Raw genomic sequence first — 18,512 nt, 5'->3', positions numbered from 1 at the left:
CTTGCAATAGCACACTTTGCCACTGAGAGGCCAGCAACCCTTGATGATAATTACGTTTAAATTTTAAAGCTCAGTTTCAAACAAAGGCTGTTTCGAATCTCATTTCATTCGCCAGCCATGACAGTTACAAATTGATTGTTGCATTGAAATAAGGTTTCTGAAAATTCAAACATTTTATTGATTGCTGCCTATAACACCATATTGTTTGAATATCATTGACACCTACCTTTTTTGAACAAATTGCATATGCAGCTCGCTATACGTGTGAATTTTGATTGTGTGTGCATTGTTGGCGTTCTTGGTGTTTTTTAGTTGCCCGTTGTCTGAAATCTGTAAACATATCAATATAATTTTGGTATGGTTGAATTTAGAAAACCTATAATAAAAGAAACTTCAATTTGAAAGGATTTCCCATCTTTTTATGTATTAGCAATTCTAGAAATGACATACATTTCTGTAATTTTTTAACAGGATACAGAATTGTTGTCAGTGTTTGGACCCCCTTACTCCAATTGCAAGGAAACTTATCATGGCCTTGAATGATGCAGACATGGATGAGGAGTGTAAGGAGTAAGTATTACTGTTTCGGTTAATTATTTTTAAAAGTGATGAAATGTCTAGAGACTAGATTTTAGAGTATTTTACAATTGTATCGTAACGCTTCTAGAAACATTTGAATGACTTAACTGTCCATAAAACATTAGTCATTGTTATAAAAAGCAAAATCTCTAACTGAAGAGATCACATTATAGTTATAATTCCCATTGTAGCTTTTAGCATGACACTTATGAACACAGGAAATTGATTACGTTTTTCTGATTTTTCTATTGCCACCACTATGTTATTAATAGTGTTTTAAGGATTTCAGAAATTCAAGTTATTGAATTTCTATTGAATTGCAATTAAACAGGGAAATAGCTAAGCATTTAAGGGAAGGTTAGCCGTAGGTTATTCAGAAAAGAATATCAAGACCCATATTTGAAATTTTGTCCAAAAATAAAATAAGAATATTTTAAAATATTGGAAAAGTAGAGATTCATGTCAAGTGCTTAATATGATTAAAATGTTTTAATTCAGACCAATTTTAACTTGGCAAGCATTTACTGTAAATGTCATTGCTGTTGGTTGTGATCCTTTAACAGGTCTTACCTAATGGTTGTTAGAAGCTGCTGCATCATACTAAAGTGTGTTATTGGAGGCAGCATTCATATGGCATGCCTTGCGGTAATTCAGTGTGACTAGACTACCAGGACATCCATACCCTACAAAGTAACATTAGTGCTGGGCTAAGTGGCACTCAGTGTTAACTGCACTAGTTGAAAGTATAGTTCACTGTTACTGTGTAAGATTCTCTGCCAGAAATATGGAGACCAAAATTGCGCATAGTATTCTGGCTGCGGTCTCACCAAAGCCCTGTGCAATTCAAGCAAGAGTTCTTTATGCTTGTATTCTAATCACCTTGCAATAAAGGGCAGCATGTGATTTTCTTTCCTGTTTGATTGCTGTACCTACATTCTAATGTTTTGTGTTCCTTGTTCAAAGCATATTGGAATATGCAAAATTGTATGAAGCAGAAAAAGTAGAAAAATGCTGCAATTTCATCCAATTATACTTTTGTTTTGGGTTTGATAGAGAGGGGGCACCATGAGTGACTGATAAGTCAGTCAGAAAATCAACAGTTTTAACATCTGTGTTATGATCTTGAGGGAGGCCATTAACTTTTTAAAAAGTAACTAAGAATTCTGCTACAAAGTTTAATGTTTTAAACAAAAGGTTTTACTCTACGCGACTTAAACAAAGCAAGCAGTTGACACTGTATATTTTGTAAACACATTTTTAAAGCTGAAAACTTCCACAGACCACTTCCTGCTCAACTTTTGTTTTCACCCATGTGTTCCATAGAATCCCTACAGTGCAGAAGGAAGCTAGACGGCCCATCAAGTCTGCACCGACCCCCTGAAAGAGCATACTACCTAGGCCACTACCCTGCCCTATCCCCGTAACCGCACCTAACTTGCACATCTTTGGACCCTGTGGGACGAAACTGCAGTGCATCAAGGAAACCCAGGCAGACACGGGGAGAATATGAAAACTCCACACTTAGTCACCCAAGGCCCGCATCTCTGGTGCTGTGAGGCAGCAGTGCTAATCACTGTGCCACCTCTATACCTCATTTCTGTGACTGAACCAAGGTGTGCTGCAGCTCTCAGGAGTTCACTTTGATTCACCTCTGTGTTAACTGCTATTCTCCAAGATGTGATGTTTCTTGGGATCCTTCCACCAGGATTTGGAAGTCTCAAGTACCAGACTATTGTGGAAATCCCAATTATTGTGGACTTCCCATCTCTCGCATCAGCCTCACTGATTTCTTGCTCAATGACTACAAAATCAGAAAATATTCTTGGTTTCTATTAACCCTCTGCCCCTGGCAGATGTCTCTCTCTGCTTGTCTCAAAGCTGCTTCCGGGGCTCCAACTCCTGTTTCCATCAGAATGGCCACGCTAAATTGCCCCTTAATTGGAAAAAATAATTGGATACTCTAAATTTATAAAGAAAAAGGAAATACTTGTCTGGCTAGGCAGCATTTGTGGAGAGAGAAACAAAGAGATGCTCTTTGGCCTGGTCCAGCATTTTCTGTCCACACCATGGATTACCACAATCATAGTATCATACCTTTTAAACCACCAACAGTTTTGTTTCATCCTGTGCAATGTAAATGGTGGTTGATACATTCTGAAATTATGCAGGAAATCTCTAAAATTTGATGTTACCCTGAAATTGATCTTGTTTTCAACAATGGACTCACTACTGTAATTTTCCTGGAGCAGGAAGAGTCAACATTGAGCCTATTGTCCAAGTGAGCAAGAACATTTCCAAATGTTTCACTTCCTCTTCAGTCATTGGTTTCATTTTTCAACCTTATGGATATTTCTTCACTTTAATAAACTCATTTTAACCTCCCAAAGAAAGACCCAGATCATGCTGCTGCTGAATCCATTCTACTGCTGAGTAATGCCAACCAGATCTTGGTGTTCTCTCTCAACTCAGGGGCCAACTTCGATACAGATTCAGCAAGGTTCTAATTGATGGGGCTGTTGAAAGAAATTTCTAGCTCAAAGGTTAGCACCATCTGTGGTTGATGTGATAGTGGCTTCCTGAAAAACACTATGAACAAAATCTGAACGCCCTTGACTGTGTTTGTTTTATTATATTGTCAGATGTGTTGCATTTTTAAGTGCTTTAAACACCTTTTCAGCCTTGGGATTCAATAAAAATCTATTAGATTATATACAGAAAGGAAGAGTTGCATTTAATTAGTGTCTTAGCATATCTCTCTTTCTCTCTCAAATATCGCCAAGCACTTCACTCACATGCAACAAATTACTTTCAAGTGCAAAGACTATTGTTACCTAGTCAAATGTTACAGTCATATGCACAGTAGCCCACAGCAATGAAATTAAATCTCTTTTTTAATTTCTTTTTTGGTGCTGAGTAAAGGAGTAATGTTAGAGCTCCCTGCTCTTCACAACTCGTGCAATGGGATCTTTGACATTTGCTGGGACAGGCCTTTGCTTAATATCTCATTTTTAAAAAATCTGCTAACTTGGAGAGAGAATTCCACCGTCTGAACCAAGCTGAATCACTATCTGATGATTATTTGTTCCTGGGACATTGCTCTTGGGAAATGCTGAAGTTGGCTCTTTGAGACGACTGTCCAGCCAATCCCAATGGCCTGCTTGTTATCCGGAAAGCTGCCATTTTTTCCTTTTCAAGTTTATTTCTAATTAAAATTGCTACTGAATCTGCTAATGACACCCCTTCAGGTCCTGCACTCCAGGCCGTCATAAACTTGCTGACTAAAAATATTTCTCCTGTCTGTCTTCTGTTCTTTTGGCAAATTTGTGTCCTCTGGCAACTGACCTACCCATCAGAGGAAATAGTTTTTGGGTATTTGCTCTGCCCTTTAGAGTTTTACAGCACAGAAAGAGGACCTTCGGCCCATCGTATCTGTGCTGGGCATCAAACCCCCCCCCCCCTCAGCCTTCTCTGCTTTACTGAAAACAACACCAGCTGAACCAACCTCTCTTCATAGCTGATATGCTCTGGCCCAGGCAACATCCTGGTGAATCTCATCTGCACTAGTGCAATCGCATCCTTTCTATAGTTTGGTGACCAGAACTGCACACAGTACTCTTGGGCGTAACGAGCATTTTATACTGCTCCATCGTAACCTCAAATAAACTCAAAATACTGCGGTTGCTGGAAATCTGAAGTAAAAACAGAAAATGCTGGATAAACTCAGCACATCTGGAAAGAAACAGAGTTAACGTTTTGGATCTAAATGACCCTTCTACAGAACTCAAAAGAAAGCAAAATACTGTGAATGCTGGTATTCTGAAATAAAAACAGAAAATGGTAGACAAATCATTTAGATTCAAAACGTTAACTCTGTTTCTCTCCACAGATGATGCCAGACCTCCTGAGTTTACCCAGCATTTTTTGTTTTGGTTCCATCATAACCCCCTTCTCTTACATTCTCTTACTTCTGTGTCCTGGGTAATAAAGTCAAGTATCCCATATGCTTTAACCACCATATCACCCTTTTCTGCTGCCTTTAGGGACCTTTGGACATGCACTTCAAGATCCCTCTGGCCTTCTGTAATTCCTAGCATCCTGCTGTTCATATCTATTCCCTTGCCTTGTTAGTCCTCCCAAAATACATCACCTTGCATTTTCCAGGATTACATTACATTTGCTACTGTTCTGCTCATCTGACCAGCCTGTCTGCATCATCCTGAAATCAAAGGCTTTCCTCCTCGCAATTTACCACACCACTAATTTTCGTGTTATCTGCAGACTCACTGACCAATTCTCAATGTGAACACTTAAACCTTTTATGCGGTAAAAAGAACAATCCTGAGCTTTTATTGACCTGCAACCGAGAAAATCCCCTCTGCGCCCTCTCTATGGCCTTGACATCCTTCCTAATCCGTTGTGTTCAGAATTGGCCACAGCACCCCAGCCGAGGCCTAACCAGTATTTGATTAAGGTTTAGCATTACTTCCTTCCTTTTGTACCCTGTGCCTTGCTTTATAAAACCAAAGATCCCATATGCTTTTTCATTGGCTTTATCAAATTTTCCTGTCACCTCCATCTTGTTGTTTTTCTGAAGATATGGGGGACACTGGCAAACTACATAAATTGACAATCCTTAGTGGGTCTTTTCTTTAAAATAAAGCTGTTCTTGTGGTGGAATTATGCAGGGAATTCTAGGATAATTCACCCAGTGACAAATATATGTCCAAGTCATGTGTGATTTGGAGGAAACCTCCAAGTGATCATATTCACAGAACTATACAACTCTCTTCCTCCTTGGTAGCAGAGGGCAATGGGGAGGGAGATACTGTCAAAGTAACCAGTGATTTGTTGCAGTGCATTTGGTGGTTATTAGTGCAGATACAGTACGCTGATGATGGAAGGAGTGAATTGAGTGCAAAGTTTGACAATCAAGCAACCTGATGTGATCTGTACGATCTTGAGATTTTTAAGTGTAGCTCTGGCTGTACTTATCCAGACAAGAAGTGAATATTTCGTCATTCTATAGGCATGAAGTATGCCGATGATAAAGACCACTCGCTGAAGAATTTTTGATTTACAAGTTTTTGTTTTATAAACCTTGACTTATTCTCCATTATCTTGATATATTGCTTTTACGTTTTAAAAAGTACAACAGATCTGCGGTTCTTTCTATATTGGCTGCCTCACATGTCTTGTTCCAATAGTAATAGAGAGCCACTATCTTTCGGATCTTTGAAGAGATTTTGCGAGGTTTGCTTTTAGTTTTGCTGGGTTTGCTTCTATTTAATCATCAATAAAAGAAAGAGTTGCATAATTGTGTTATTCTTTAATACTTATTCACGAGACTGATACTGACGCAGCTATAATTTATTTATTTGATAATGAAATATTACAACGATTTAAAATAAAATGATAAATAAACACCGTATAAAAACAATTTAATTCTAGCTGCTTCCCTTCATATTGGTTCATTGTTTTTCTTGACAGCAAGATTAACAGGACAGACTTGCATTTGTCCTGTCGCCAGAATATGTGATTAGTGCAGTAAAACAAGTCTGCTGTGCCAGTAAAAGGAACATGTTATAATTGTAATCCGAAAACCTCTCAAAAAGGCTAGGTAGTTTGAACTCACATGAAATTTGAATTTTAAATTAATGCACTTGATCTTCTAGGAAGTGAAACACTTTAGTTAAGAGATGTAATTTATGTTACCCTAATGTGCATTGATTGAAATAATCACTTGGAGTGTCCCTTTTTTGAAGTTTGTATAAAACCTTTCACTACTTAGTCTAGAAAAAGATTAATTTTAATTACCTTGTGTACAGTTAGAACATTGTTTGATCTAGCAATTTAAAGCTGAATTACAATATTTAGTTTAAAAAATAAATAAATGGTATATAATTGTATGATGTGAAGTGCCAATATAGCAATTCTGTATAAATTGTTACTTTTCACAGGATTTACAGAATTTAGCTGTGCATTTCGCATATTGCAGTCTATCTATTTTTCAATTGAATGGCAATGCTCCAAAACCACACTTTTGCCTAGAATCGCGATTATTTGGCAAGAAAGCACTGAGAATTCTTCTTCACGGTGACATATCTCCAGTACTAATGGCTGTTATTTTTGCACTGAAGCCTTCAACAAAATATTTAGTATTTCCAGAGCTACACTTTATTTGTGAAGCTTATGAAGGCTTACAAGAGCATCTAGACACTAAAAGAAAACTATACTGACAATCATAATGTTTTCCACGAATACATGATCATCTTTGGGCCAGCCTATTATGGGCTCAGCCAGTGACAAATGACTAAATGAAACAAATACAGTCTGTACGGTCCTCAAACAAATTGCAGGGAGAAAGGAATGTTTTATAGATGAACAACAGCAATAATTGACTCTTAAGAATTTTGACTATACACCTGGAGAATGTTGGAAATTATACCCCAGATTAGCATGTATATGTTGATGGGGGTAAAATGAAGTACCAGTGCAGCTGTTGACCAGGTTTGGATCATTTCAAATGAAGTGAGAAACTCTTGGAACTGTAACACAAGATGAAATCTGTCAGGTTTGAAGTATCTTTGTTTTGTAGTAATTAAATATTATCTTTAATTGACAATATAGAGACATAAAAAATATTTAACTTAGCCGCAAAAGGTTATCTGATTATTCCATCTAATCAAAATCTTAAATTATCTGTCATACAGCAGGAAATTCTGGACCCTACGTCAGAATATTTGTCTTAAACTTGTTGGAGTAATTCAATGGAGCATCATCCAAGGATAATAGATTTCCCAAAGTTTACTTTTTCCATGTTGTTAGATTTATACCCAATAAATGAGAGAGTTGTGGAGACATTCAGTTATGGTAACATTTCTTCCCCCCCCCCCAACACCACCATCACCACACACACACACACACACACACCCCGCTCAGAAATGTGTTGTTGAGAAGATATTTTGATACTTTTGTCGAAGACACTTGAAATGTGTTGATCATAGTTCTTCATTTAGTTTAGCCAGTGAGTTTAACTTCGGTAATAGGGAAGATGCTGGAATCTATCATCAAGGAAGAAATTGCGAGGCATCTGGATAGAAATTGTCCCATTGGGCAGACGCAGCATGGGTTCGTAAAAGGCAGGTCGTGCCTAACTAATTTAGTGGAATTTTTTGAGGACATTACCAGTGCAGTAGATAACGGGGAGCCGATGGATGTGGTATATCTGGATTTCCAGAAAGCCTTTGACAAGGTGCCACACAAAAGGTTGCTGCATAAGATAAAGATGCATGGCATTAAGGGTAAAGTAGTAGCATGGATAGAGGATTGGTTAATTAATAGAAAGCAAAGAGTTGGGATAAATGGGTGTTTCTCTGGTTGGCAATCAGTAGCTAGTGGTGTCCCTCAGGGATCCGTGTTGGGCCCACAATTGTTCACAATTTACATTGATGATTTGGAGTTGGGGACCAAGGGCAATGTGTCCAAGTTTGCAGATGACACTAAGATGAGTGGTAAAGCGAAAAGTGCAGAGGATACTGGAAGTCTGCAGAGGGATTTGGATAGGTTAAGTGAATGGGCTCAGGTCTGGCAGATGGAATACAATGTTGACAAATGTGAGGTTATCCATTTTGGTAGGAATAACAGCAAACGGGATTATTATTTAAACGATAAAATATTAAAGCATGCCGCTGTTCAGAGAGACTTGGGTGTGCTAGTGCATGAGTCACAGAAGGTTGGTTTACAGGTGCAACAGGTGATTAAGAAGGCAAATGGAATTTTGTCCTTCATTGCTAGAGGGATGGAGTTTAAGACTAGGGAGGTTATGTTGCAATTGTATAAGGTGTTAGTGCGGCCACACCTGGAGTATTGTGTTCAGTTTTGGTCTCCTTACTTGAGAAAGGACGTACTGGCGCTGGAGGGTGTGCAGAGGAGATTCACTAGGTTAATCCCAGAGTTGAAGGGGTTGGATTATGAGGAGAGGTTGAGTAGACTTGGACTGTACTCGTTGGAATTTAGAAGGATGAGGGGGGATCTTATAGAAACATTTAAAATTATGAAGGGAATAGATAGGATAGATGCGGGCAGGTTGTTTCCACTGGCGGGTGACAGCAGAACTAGGGGGCATAGCCTCAAAATAAGGGGAAGTAGATTTAGAACTGAGTTTAGGAGGAACTTCTTCACCCAAAGGGTTGTGAATCTATGGAATTCCTTGCCCAGTGAAGCAGTTGAGGCTCCTTCATTACATGTTTTTAAGGTAAAGATAGATAGTTTTTTGAAGAATAAAGGGATTAAGGGTTATGGTGTTCGGGCCGGAAAGTGGAGCTGAGTCCACAAAAGATCAGCCATGATCTCATTGAATGGCGGAGCAGGCTCGAGGGGCCAGATGGCCTACTCCTGCTCCTAGTTCTTATGTTCTTATTTGATCTGGTGGTTAAAATCCTATGTGACTTCTCAATTTCGATCACTTCTTGAATCATAGAAATTGCAGAAAGGAGTCATTTAAGTGCATTGTATCTGTGCTAGTTCTTCAACTGGAGATGTCTACTGAAATGACAATTCTTACCCTTGCCAATGCACTTTTTATAATTCCTTTTAAGGCAATTCTCAGATTTTCTTTCAAATGATGTTACAGTCTCTGCCTTAATGTCCACTTGACTATTCTAGTGCTCTCTTAGCTAGCCTCCCATCCTGTAGCATTTGTAAACCTCAGTTTATCCAAATCTCTTCAATCTGTATCCTGTTTCACACATCATCATCATCTTGAATAAGATCCCCATCATAAAATCCCCATCCTCCCGTTCAAATCCCCTTGTGGCCTCACTGCTCTCTGTTGCTGTAATCAGCAAGAGCTCTACAACTCTAGCCAGATTCTCAATTCTCTAACTCTTGGGTGCCTTCTGTCCATTTATCACACTGTGCCCTCAGCGGCCTAGGCCCCACACCCTTAAGTTCCCTTTCTAAAACCGTCTACCTCCCCCTTCTCCTCCTTAAGATTCACCTCTGACTAAACCTTTTGTCACCCATCCTAATATCTTCATTTCATTTCATTTTGTTTCATTTAATTTCATTTCATATCACTTCCTTTGCCTCAGTATCCATTTTTTGATTGTACCTCTGAAGTGCTTTGGAGGATTTTGCTGTTAAATATGCTACATAAATGCAGGTTACTATCGTGATAAAGCATTTTGTGTTCTAATAAACCTTGGTGTGGGGAGGTAGATTTTAATTATTCTCATCATTAGTGATGACCCTGAATTTATTTCACAGTGCTATAGTTTTGCGAACTGGTGGGAAATTCTTTCATAAATAACTCTAGAAATTGTACTATTAGAAACTTTAGTCAGATTCAGTTTGACCTTTTCAGTTCCACTGAAAATATCCCCAATTTTTGGATTAACTTCACATTCATGGTATCGTTCTGGTGATGGGTCTAATATTGTTCTTATGCCCAGCAATTGTCAATTTTTCAATCGGAGATGACCAATAGCTGGCACAAATTCAACCTTCATTTCCTTGCTTTTTGCATTGTGAATCTATATGCAAGAATATCATTGGCTTTTATAATGACCATTTCTGCTGTTTAACAATTTCTATTCGAACCCCATGATTTTCCTCTTCCTCCACTTCTAAGATTTCATTTAAAGTATGTTTACTTTCACATTTTTGCCATACTGTAGTACTTCACATTGAATTACATCCATCTATTTGTCACCTGATAATCTCTAGTATTCTTCCTCAGCGTTTGTCATATCCGTAATTTAGTATCAAACAACATTGGTACCATTACTCTTGCATCCAAATAATTTATGTAAATAGAACCAAAAGGGTTTGTTGAACAATTGTTTGGAACACAATATAACCTGTACACATTTAATGCAAAAAAACATTCATTACCTTATCCTATGCTTTCTCTGTCCTACGAGCTTCCCTGCGAGTGGGCGGAGGTCCACCCAACTGGGGCTCATTACTTAGCCCTTTAAAAACTGGCCCAAACTGGGACCAGCACTCTTGTTACTCCCCAACTGGGACCCTATTTTTTGTTGTATGCCGCGATAGCAGCTTTAACCTGCACGTTTATAATAAATTTAAGTGAATCTTCTGACTCTGGTCTCGTGGCTCATTATCCTGGCGACGAGAAAAAATAGAAAAGTGATTCAAGGTAACTTTGATGTCACCAAATAGTCCGGGAAGAAAACAAAACCGAAGGAGATTCGAAGATACCACTGTTCGGGAAGTTGGAGCCATACGATGTAGGCACAGAGGATTGGGGTCATAATGCTGAAAGAATGCAAATAGCATAGATGCAGAAGTGAACAAAAGGTGTTTCTCCTGACCACGTGTGGGGCCCCATTGTTCGCATCATCAAAAGCACCACCTACCTGACAGTTCCAGACTCTAAGCCTTTCGACGAGCTCATCGAGCTAGTCATTATGACCTGAAACCATCTGCCATACTGCAAAGATATAGAAAAATCCCTGGAGAATCGCTATCAGAATTCCTCTCACAACTCCGGAAACTAGCGGCACATTATGAATGTGGGCCCTCCCTCCCAGAGGTGCTCAGAGACTGATTATATGCAAAATAAATAACGTAGCAACCCAGAGGAAGCTTATGAGAGCGCCTACCCTGAACCTAAAAAAAGTCGTACAACTGGCTTTATCGCACAAAAGTGTCCAAAAAAGGGCCTAGGAACTCCAGGATTCCGATGGTTATAGCATCCACAGCATCGAATTACTCTCGTACAAGAGAACTATGGCCTAAGGACAGTGCTCATGTGACCCACCCGCCCCTCTGTCAACAATCGGGTAGCAAGACACGGCTCGAGGGCCACAAACCACCACAGGCAAATGGGAGACCTTCCCAGAGGACTACGGGGGAGCCTTTGCAGTGCTGCTGCGCCAAGGCCGCCAGAATTGGCTGAGCATATACAGCCCCATCCAGAAGATGAAGCCACCTTTGGCCAAGGCATTACACATCGATCAGCCCGAGGAGGAACAGCTGAACTGCGTGACCGCCCCTAAAGTGGCCCCGATCCGGATTAAGCTTCAGGTCAATGGTCAGCTCCTAGACATGGAGATTGACACAGGAGCCGTCGTCTCCACCGTTGGCCAGCAGACCTTACATCAACTCCGAATGGGCACCCTGCCCCGAGGCTTACTCAATACTGAGGCCAGATTGCCCGCAGAGAACTGTTTAAAAATTGTAGGAACCAACATGACCCCAGACACCCACGGACAACACATAGCCCGACTTCCATTGATTGTGGTAGAAGGACCAGGACCCAGCTTTTTAGGCTGAGGTTGGTTGCAGAAACATTGCATAGACAGACAGCAGTTATTCAAATGGGCACTGGTTTTCCAGGTAGGTCTCGGGAAAATAAAAAAGGCCAGGGCGAATGTATGTCCACCCGGAGGCCCAGCTCAAGTATTTTCGAGCACAACCTACTCACAAAGGTGGAGACCGATGTGCGGTACTTGGAGAACCTAAACATCATACGCGCAGTCCAGTTTGTGGAGTCTACGCTATTAGTGGTCCTGGTCTTGAAGCCGGACAAGTAGGTCCGCCTTTCCGGAAACTACAAGTTGACGGTGAACAGAGCCCCTTGCTTGCACTGGTACCCCATTCCGTGCATCAAGGACCTGTGGGCAAAACTATCCGGCCACACATTTTCAAAACTCTGAGCCATGCATACCTCCAGCTGGAGGTGGATGCAGCACCGTGGAAATATGTTACTATCGATACCCACAAGGGTTCATATGAATACACTTTGCTCCCCTTCGAGGTCTCATCGGCATGTGCCACCTTCCAGAGAGTATTCTCCAAGGACTACCCAGAGTAGCAGTGTACTGATCTCCAGAGCCACCAAGAAGACAACCTGGAACAAGTCGTCCACCGATTCTCCACACAGGCGTCTGCCTAAAGGGAGGCAAGTGCATGGTTCAGAAAACAAAGGAAGTCACGTACCTCAGATACTGCATTGACAAAAATTACCTGCATCAACTGGAAGAAAAACTACAGGTCATAAAAGGAGCCCTGACGCCGGAAAACACAACAGAAATCAAGTAATTCCTTGAACTTGTAAATTACGATAAGAAATTCATACCAAATTGAGCCACCCTGCTAGCACCCCAAAAGTGGTCTTGGCAAATCCCAAAAGAGGAAGCGTTCGCCAGGGTAAAAGGCAGTTGCTGTCGTCTGAAATATTGGCACACTATGAACCCTCACCTGTGACACCTCTACCTCGTGTAATTGGAGCAGTATTGTTCCACCAGTGGACGATAGCACTGAACAACCGATAGCGTATGCATCCAGGACTCTGGCTGAAGGGGAAGAGACGATGCACCCAGATCGAGAAGAGGGATTGGCCATGGTATATGCAATGAATAAATTCCATTAATAAGTCTGTGGACGCCATTTCACTATTATCATTTTTAAAATGTTGAATGAAGGGGCAATTTAGTGTGGCCAATCCACCGACCCTGCACATCTTTGAATGGGACTCACCCCCACACCAGACACTGGGAGAATGTGCAAACTCCACATGGACAGTGACCCGGGGCTGGGATCGAACCTGGGTCCTCAGCGCCTTGAGGCAGCAGTGCTAACCACCGTGCTTGCTCCTATTTCACCATTATCATGTACCATTAACCCCTATTGTGCCTCTTCAAGGAGGACCATGCAGTTCCCCCAATAGCTTTGGCCCAAATCAAACGCTACTGCAGGCTAAAAATCCCTTATCCAAAATGCTTGGGACCGAGTGTGTATCGGATTTCGGAACTTTTTGGATTTCAGTATATAATGCTCAGGTGTGGCGTGCGTTGGGAACTGCACATGTGCGGCGAGCTCAAAACAAAATGTGCGGTTTTGGGATTTTTAAGTTTTCAGAATTTCGGATAAGGGATGCTCAACTGTATTAGCAGCTGACCAGTATGTATTCGAGCATTGACCAGGAGCACAGATAGCGAATGCAGATGCCCTAAGTCGGCTACTGTTGCCCACTAGCACTCCCCCAGCAAGTGATGGACGAAGTTGTGGTGACCTTAAACTTTAAGAATATCTTACCCTGTGACAGGCAAGCAGATCCGCCCGTGGACTCGAAAGGACCCTGCATTGGTGTTTCACCACATCGTCATGTATGGTGGGTTACTTGGAGCCCCCACGGAAGACTTACAGCCCTTCCTTGCTCAGGATGGAGTTCAGGGCGGAAGATGGTATAATTCTATTGAGAAAACGCATGGTCTTCACACGATGAGGTCAACACACTATACTGGAAGAACTACATAAGACATCCTGGCGTCCAACAATGCTTAGCTTGATAGGGGAACCACAGCTCCCGCTGTCGGCCTTGCACCACCCCTGGGAATGGCCTGGGTACAGGTGTATGCAGATTTCCTGGGAATGTTGTTTCTTTACTTAAGAAGGGTAGCGAGGATAATCCAGGTAATTACAGGCCGGTGAGCCTTGCGTCCGAGGTAGGGAGATTATTGGAGAGGATTCTTCGAGACAGGATTTTCTTTCACTTGAAAATAAGTGGACGTATTAGCGAGAGGCAACATGGTTTTATGAATGGGGGGGGGGGGGGGGGGGGGGGGGGGGTCATGTTTCACGGACTTGATTGAGTTTTTTCAAGGAAGTGACAAAGATGATTGGTGAGGGTAGAACAGTGGATGTTGTCTATATGGACTTCAATAAGGCCTTTGACAAGGTCCCTCATGGCAGACTGGTACAGAAGGTGAAGTCACACGGGATCAGGGGTGAGCTGGCAAGATGGATACAGAACTGGCTCGGTCATAGAAGACAGAGGGTAGCAGTGAAACAGTGCATTTCTGAATGGAGGGCTGTGACTAGTGACGTTCCCCGGGGATCAGTGCTGGAACCTTTGCTGTTTGTAATATATATATATATATATATATATATACAATATATATATAAAAGATTTGGAGGAAAATGTAACTGGTTTGATCAGTAGGTTTGCGGATGGCAGATGGAGTTTAATCTGACAAATGTGAGGTAATGCTTTTTAGAAGGTCTAATACAGATGGGAAATATACAGTAAATGGCAGAACCCTTAAATGTATTGATGGTCGGAGGGGTCTGGGTGTACAGGTCCACAGGTCACTGAAAGGGGCAACGCAGGTAGAGAAGGTAGTCAAGAAGGCATACAGCATGCTTGTCTTCATCGGCCGGGGCATTGAGTTTAAAAATTGGCAAGTCATGTTGCAGCTTTATAGAACCTTAGTTAAGCCGTACTTGGAATATAGTCGCCACACTACCAGAAGGATGTGGAGGCTTTGGAGAGGATGTTGCCTGGGATGGAGGGCATTAGCTATGAGGAGAGGTTGAAGAAACTCTGTTCTCACTGGAACGACGGACGTTGAGGGGCGACCTGATGGGAGTCTACTAAATTGAGGGGCATGGACAGTGTGGATAGTCAGAAACATTTTCTCAGGGTGGAAGAGTCAATTACCAGGGAGCAATACGTTTAAGGTGCAAGGGGCAAGGTTTAAAGGAGATGTACAAGGTAAGTTTTTTTACACTGAGAGTGGTGGGAGCCTGGAACTCGCCGGGGAGGCTGTGGAAGCAGATATGATAGTGGCTTTTAAGGGGTGTCTCTTGACAATATACATGAATAGAATGGGAAAGAGGGATATGGCCCCGGGAAGGGTAAGGGGGTATTGGTTCAGACAGGCAGCATGGTCAGTGCAGGCTTGGAAGGCCAAAAGGCCTGTTCCTGTGCTGTAATTGAGGAAACAATGCAATCTCTCTTGATACGAAGCTGGCACAATTCTTGTTTGACAGCAGAACTTTACTGCATGTGAGAACTGGGCTTGCATTAATGGAACTACTCATGGGCTGACATTTTGAGATCCGTCTGAGCTTATCGTTCCCGAATCTCAATGGGAAAGTGAAGGCAAAGCAAGAGGCACCAAAAAAAATCATGACCACCGGAGGCTAGACAGACCTTTTAGGCCGGGAGCCACAGTACACACACCGCAATTTTGGGGACAGCTCTCAATGGATCCCAGGTAGAGAAAATTAGGCTGGTTTCGTACAAGGTCAACACCAGGGAAAGTAGCGTACAAAAACACTTTGACCAGCTCAGGCACAGGGATCCTGCCTTAGAGTAAACAATGCCAGGTGAATCAAAACAGTCATACCCTGCTTGTGGTCCTATAGCCCAGAGGCACAGGGACCAACATCGAACGAACAGGATGACGGAAGGCTCTGCCTTCAATACGGACAGGGAAACAACAAAACTCCCAGCAGTGGCCCTTCGAGATCCCCGAATCGCTAGACACCCCGCAACCCTGCTCCACTGCTGGCAGACACTTGGCCACACGCAAAGCGGTGAAAAAGGCCCCAACAGCAGTACAGCTGAGGTACAACATTCGAACTTGGGTGGGGAGGTGCACGGGATGCAATAACCCTCACCAGGCCCACAAGGATAGACTGATGGATCTCCCCATTACACTCTGAATACGAGCTTACCCGCTAGTGGACGGAGTTCCGCCCAGCTGGGACTCGTTACTTAGCCATTTCAATACTAGCGCGAACCGAAGCCCGCACTTTCTCGTTAGTCCCCCACTGGGACCTTTTTGTTGTATGCCACGGTAGCGGCCCTAACCTTCAAGTTTATAATAAATTTAAGTAAACCTTCTTCTCTGGTCTCCTGAATCGTTCATACACCCTATTGACTTTTACGAGCCTCTGTGGTTTCATTGTTGCAGTATGACTGCTTTTATCTCTTTGTACTTGGCTCTTTACATTGAATTTAACACCCTACTGACTTTAATGAGCCTCTTGGATTGGATTTGTTTTATTATGTGTACCGAGGTACAGTGAAAAGTATTGTTCTGCGTACAGTCCAGACAGATCATTCCATACATGTAAAAAACATAGGGCATACATCAATACACAATGTAAATACATAGACACAGGCATTCCGTACTAGCCTCCCCGAACAGGCACCAGAATGTGGCAACTAGGGGCTTTTCACAGTAACTTCATTTGAAGCCTACTTGTGACAATAAGCGATTTTCATTTTTCATTTTCGGGTGAAGCATACAGGAGTGTAGCACTACTCAGTACAGAAGATAGAACCAACAAAATTACAGCCCTCCCAGCCTGCGTCGAACCAGATCCTTTACCTAAACCTATCGCCTATTTTCCAAGGATCTACTTCCCTCTGTTCCCCGCCCATTCATAATGATGCTATCGTGCCCGTCTCTACCACCTCCGCTGGCAAAGCATTCCAGGCACCCACCACCCTCTGCGTAAAAAAACTTCCCACGCACATCTCCATTAAACTTTCCACCTTGAAATCGTGACCCCTTGTAATTGACACCCCCACTCTTGGAAAAAGCTTGTTGCTATCCACCCTGCCCATACCTCTCATAATTTTGTAGACCTCAGTCAGGTCCCCCCTCAACCTCCGTCTTTCGAACGAAAACAATCCTAGTCTACTCAACCTTTCTTCATAGCTAGCACCCTCCATACCAGGTAACATCCTGGTGAACCTCCTCTGCACCCTCTCTAAAGCATCCACATCCTTCTGGTAATGTGGTGACCAGAACTGCATGCAGTATTCCAAATGTGGCCTGACCAAAGTCATATACAACTGTAACATGACCTGCCGACTCTTGTACTCAATACCCCGTCCAATGAAGGCAAGCATGCTGTATGCCTTCTTGACCACTCTATCGACCTGCGTTGCCACCTTCAGGGTACAATGGACCTGAACTCCCAGATCTCTCTGTACATCAATTTTTCCCAGGACTCTTCCATTGACCGTATAGTCCGCTCTTGAATTAGATCTTCCAAAATGCATCACTTCGCATTTGCCTGGATTGAACTCCATCTGCCATTTCTCTGCCCAACTCTCCAATCTATCTATATTTTGCTGTATTCTCTGACAGTCCTCCTCGCTATCTGCAACTCCACCAATCTTCGTATCATCTGCAAACTTGCTAATCAGACCACATATACCTTCCTCCAGATCATGTATGTATATCACAAACAACAGTTGTCCGAGCACGGATCCCTGTGGAACACCGCTAGTCACCTTTCTCCATTTTGAGACACTCCCTTCCACCACTACTCTCTGTCTCCTGTTGCCCAGCCAGTTCTTTATCCATCTAGCTAGTACACCCTGAACCCCATACGACTTCACTTTTTCCATCAACCTGCCATGGGAAACTTTATCAAACGCCTTACTGAAGTCCATGTATATGACATCAACAGCCCTTCCCTCATCAATTAACTTTGTCACTTCCTCAAAGAATTCTATTAGGTTTGTAAGACATGACCTTCCCTGCACAAAACCATGCTGCCTATCACTGATAAGTCTATTTTCTTCCAAATGTGAATAGATCCTATCCCTCAGTATCTTCTCCAACAGTTTGCCTACCACTGACGTCAAACTCACAGGTTTATAATTCCCTGGATTATCCCTGCTACCCTTCTTAAACAAAGGGACAACATTAGCAATTCTCCAGTCCTCCGGGACCTCACCCGTGCTCAAGGATGCTGCAAAGATATCTGTTAAGGCCCAAGCTATTTCGTCCCTCGCTTCCCTCAGTAACCTGGGATAGATCCCATCCGGACCTGGGGACTTGACCACCTTAATGACTTTAAGAATACCCAAAACTTCCCCTTTCCTTGTGCCGACTTGACCTAGAGTATTTAAACGTCCATCCCCAGCCTCAACATCCATCATGTCCCTCTCCTTGGTGAATACCGATGCAAAGTACTCATTAAGAATCTCACCCATTTCCTCTGACTCCACGCATAAATTCCCTCTTTTGTCTTTGAGTGGGCCAATCCTTTCTCTAGTTACACTCTTGCTCCTTATATACGAATAAAAGGCTTTGGGATTTTCCTTAACCCTGTTAGTCAAAGATATTTCATGACCCCTTTTAGCCCTCTTTATTGCG

At 42.3% G+C, this 18,512-nt stretch overlaps 1 protein-coding gene across 3 annotated transcripts in view; it reads left to right on the top strand.

Annotated features, from left to right (window-relative positions):
* znf644b (zinc finger protein 644b) overlaps positions 1-18,512 on the top strand; it is a 152,236-nt gene that overhangs the window by 87,078 nt on the left and 46,646 nt on the right. For all 3 annotated transcript variants that reach the window (XM_038793803.1, XM_038793802.1, XM_038793804.1), the window contains one exon: positions 472-570. In XM_038793803.1, the coding sequence (XP_038649731.1) occupies positions 530-570 (41 nt within the window). In that variant the 5' untranslated portion in view covers positions 472-529. The remainder of the gene's footprint in view (positions 1-471; positions 571-18,512) is intronic.

This window comes from Scyliorhinus canicula, chromosome 4 (genome assembly GCF_902713615.1).
Source record: "Scyliorhinus canicula chromosome 4, sScyCan1.1, whole genome shotgun sequence".
Taxonomy (NCBI): domain Eukaryota; kingdom Metazoa; phylum Chordata; class Chondrichthyes; order Carcharhiniformes; family Scyliorhinidae; genus Scyliorhinus; species Scyliorhinus canicula.
This window is presented reverse-complemented; position numbering and strand designations above follow the sequence as displayed.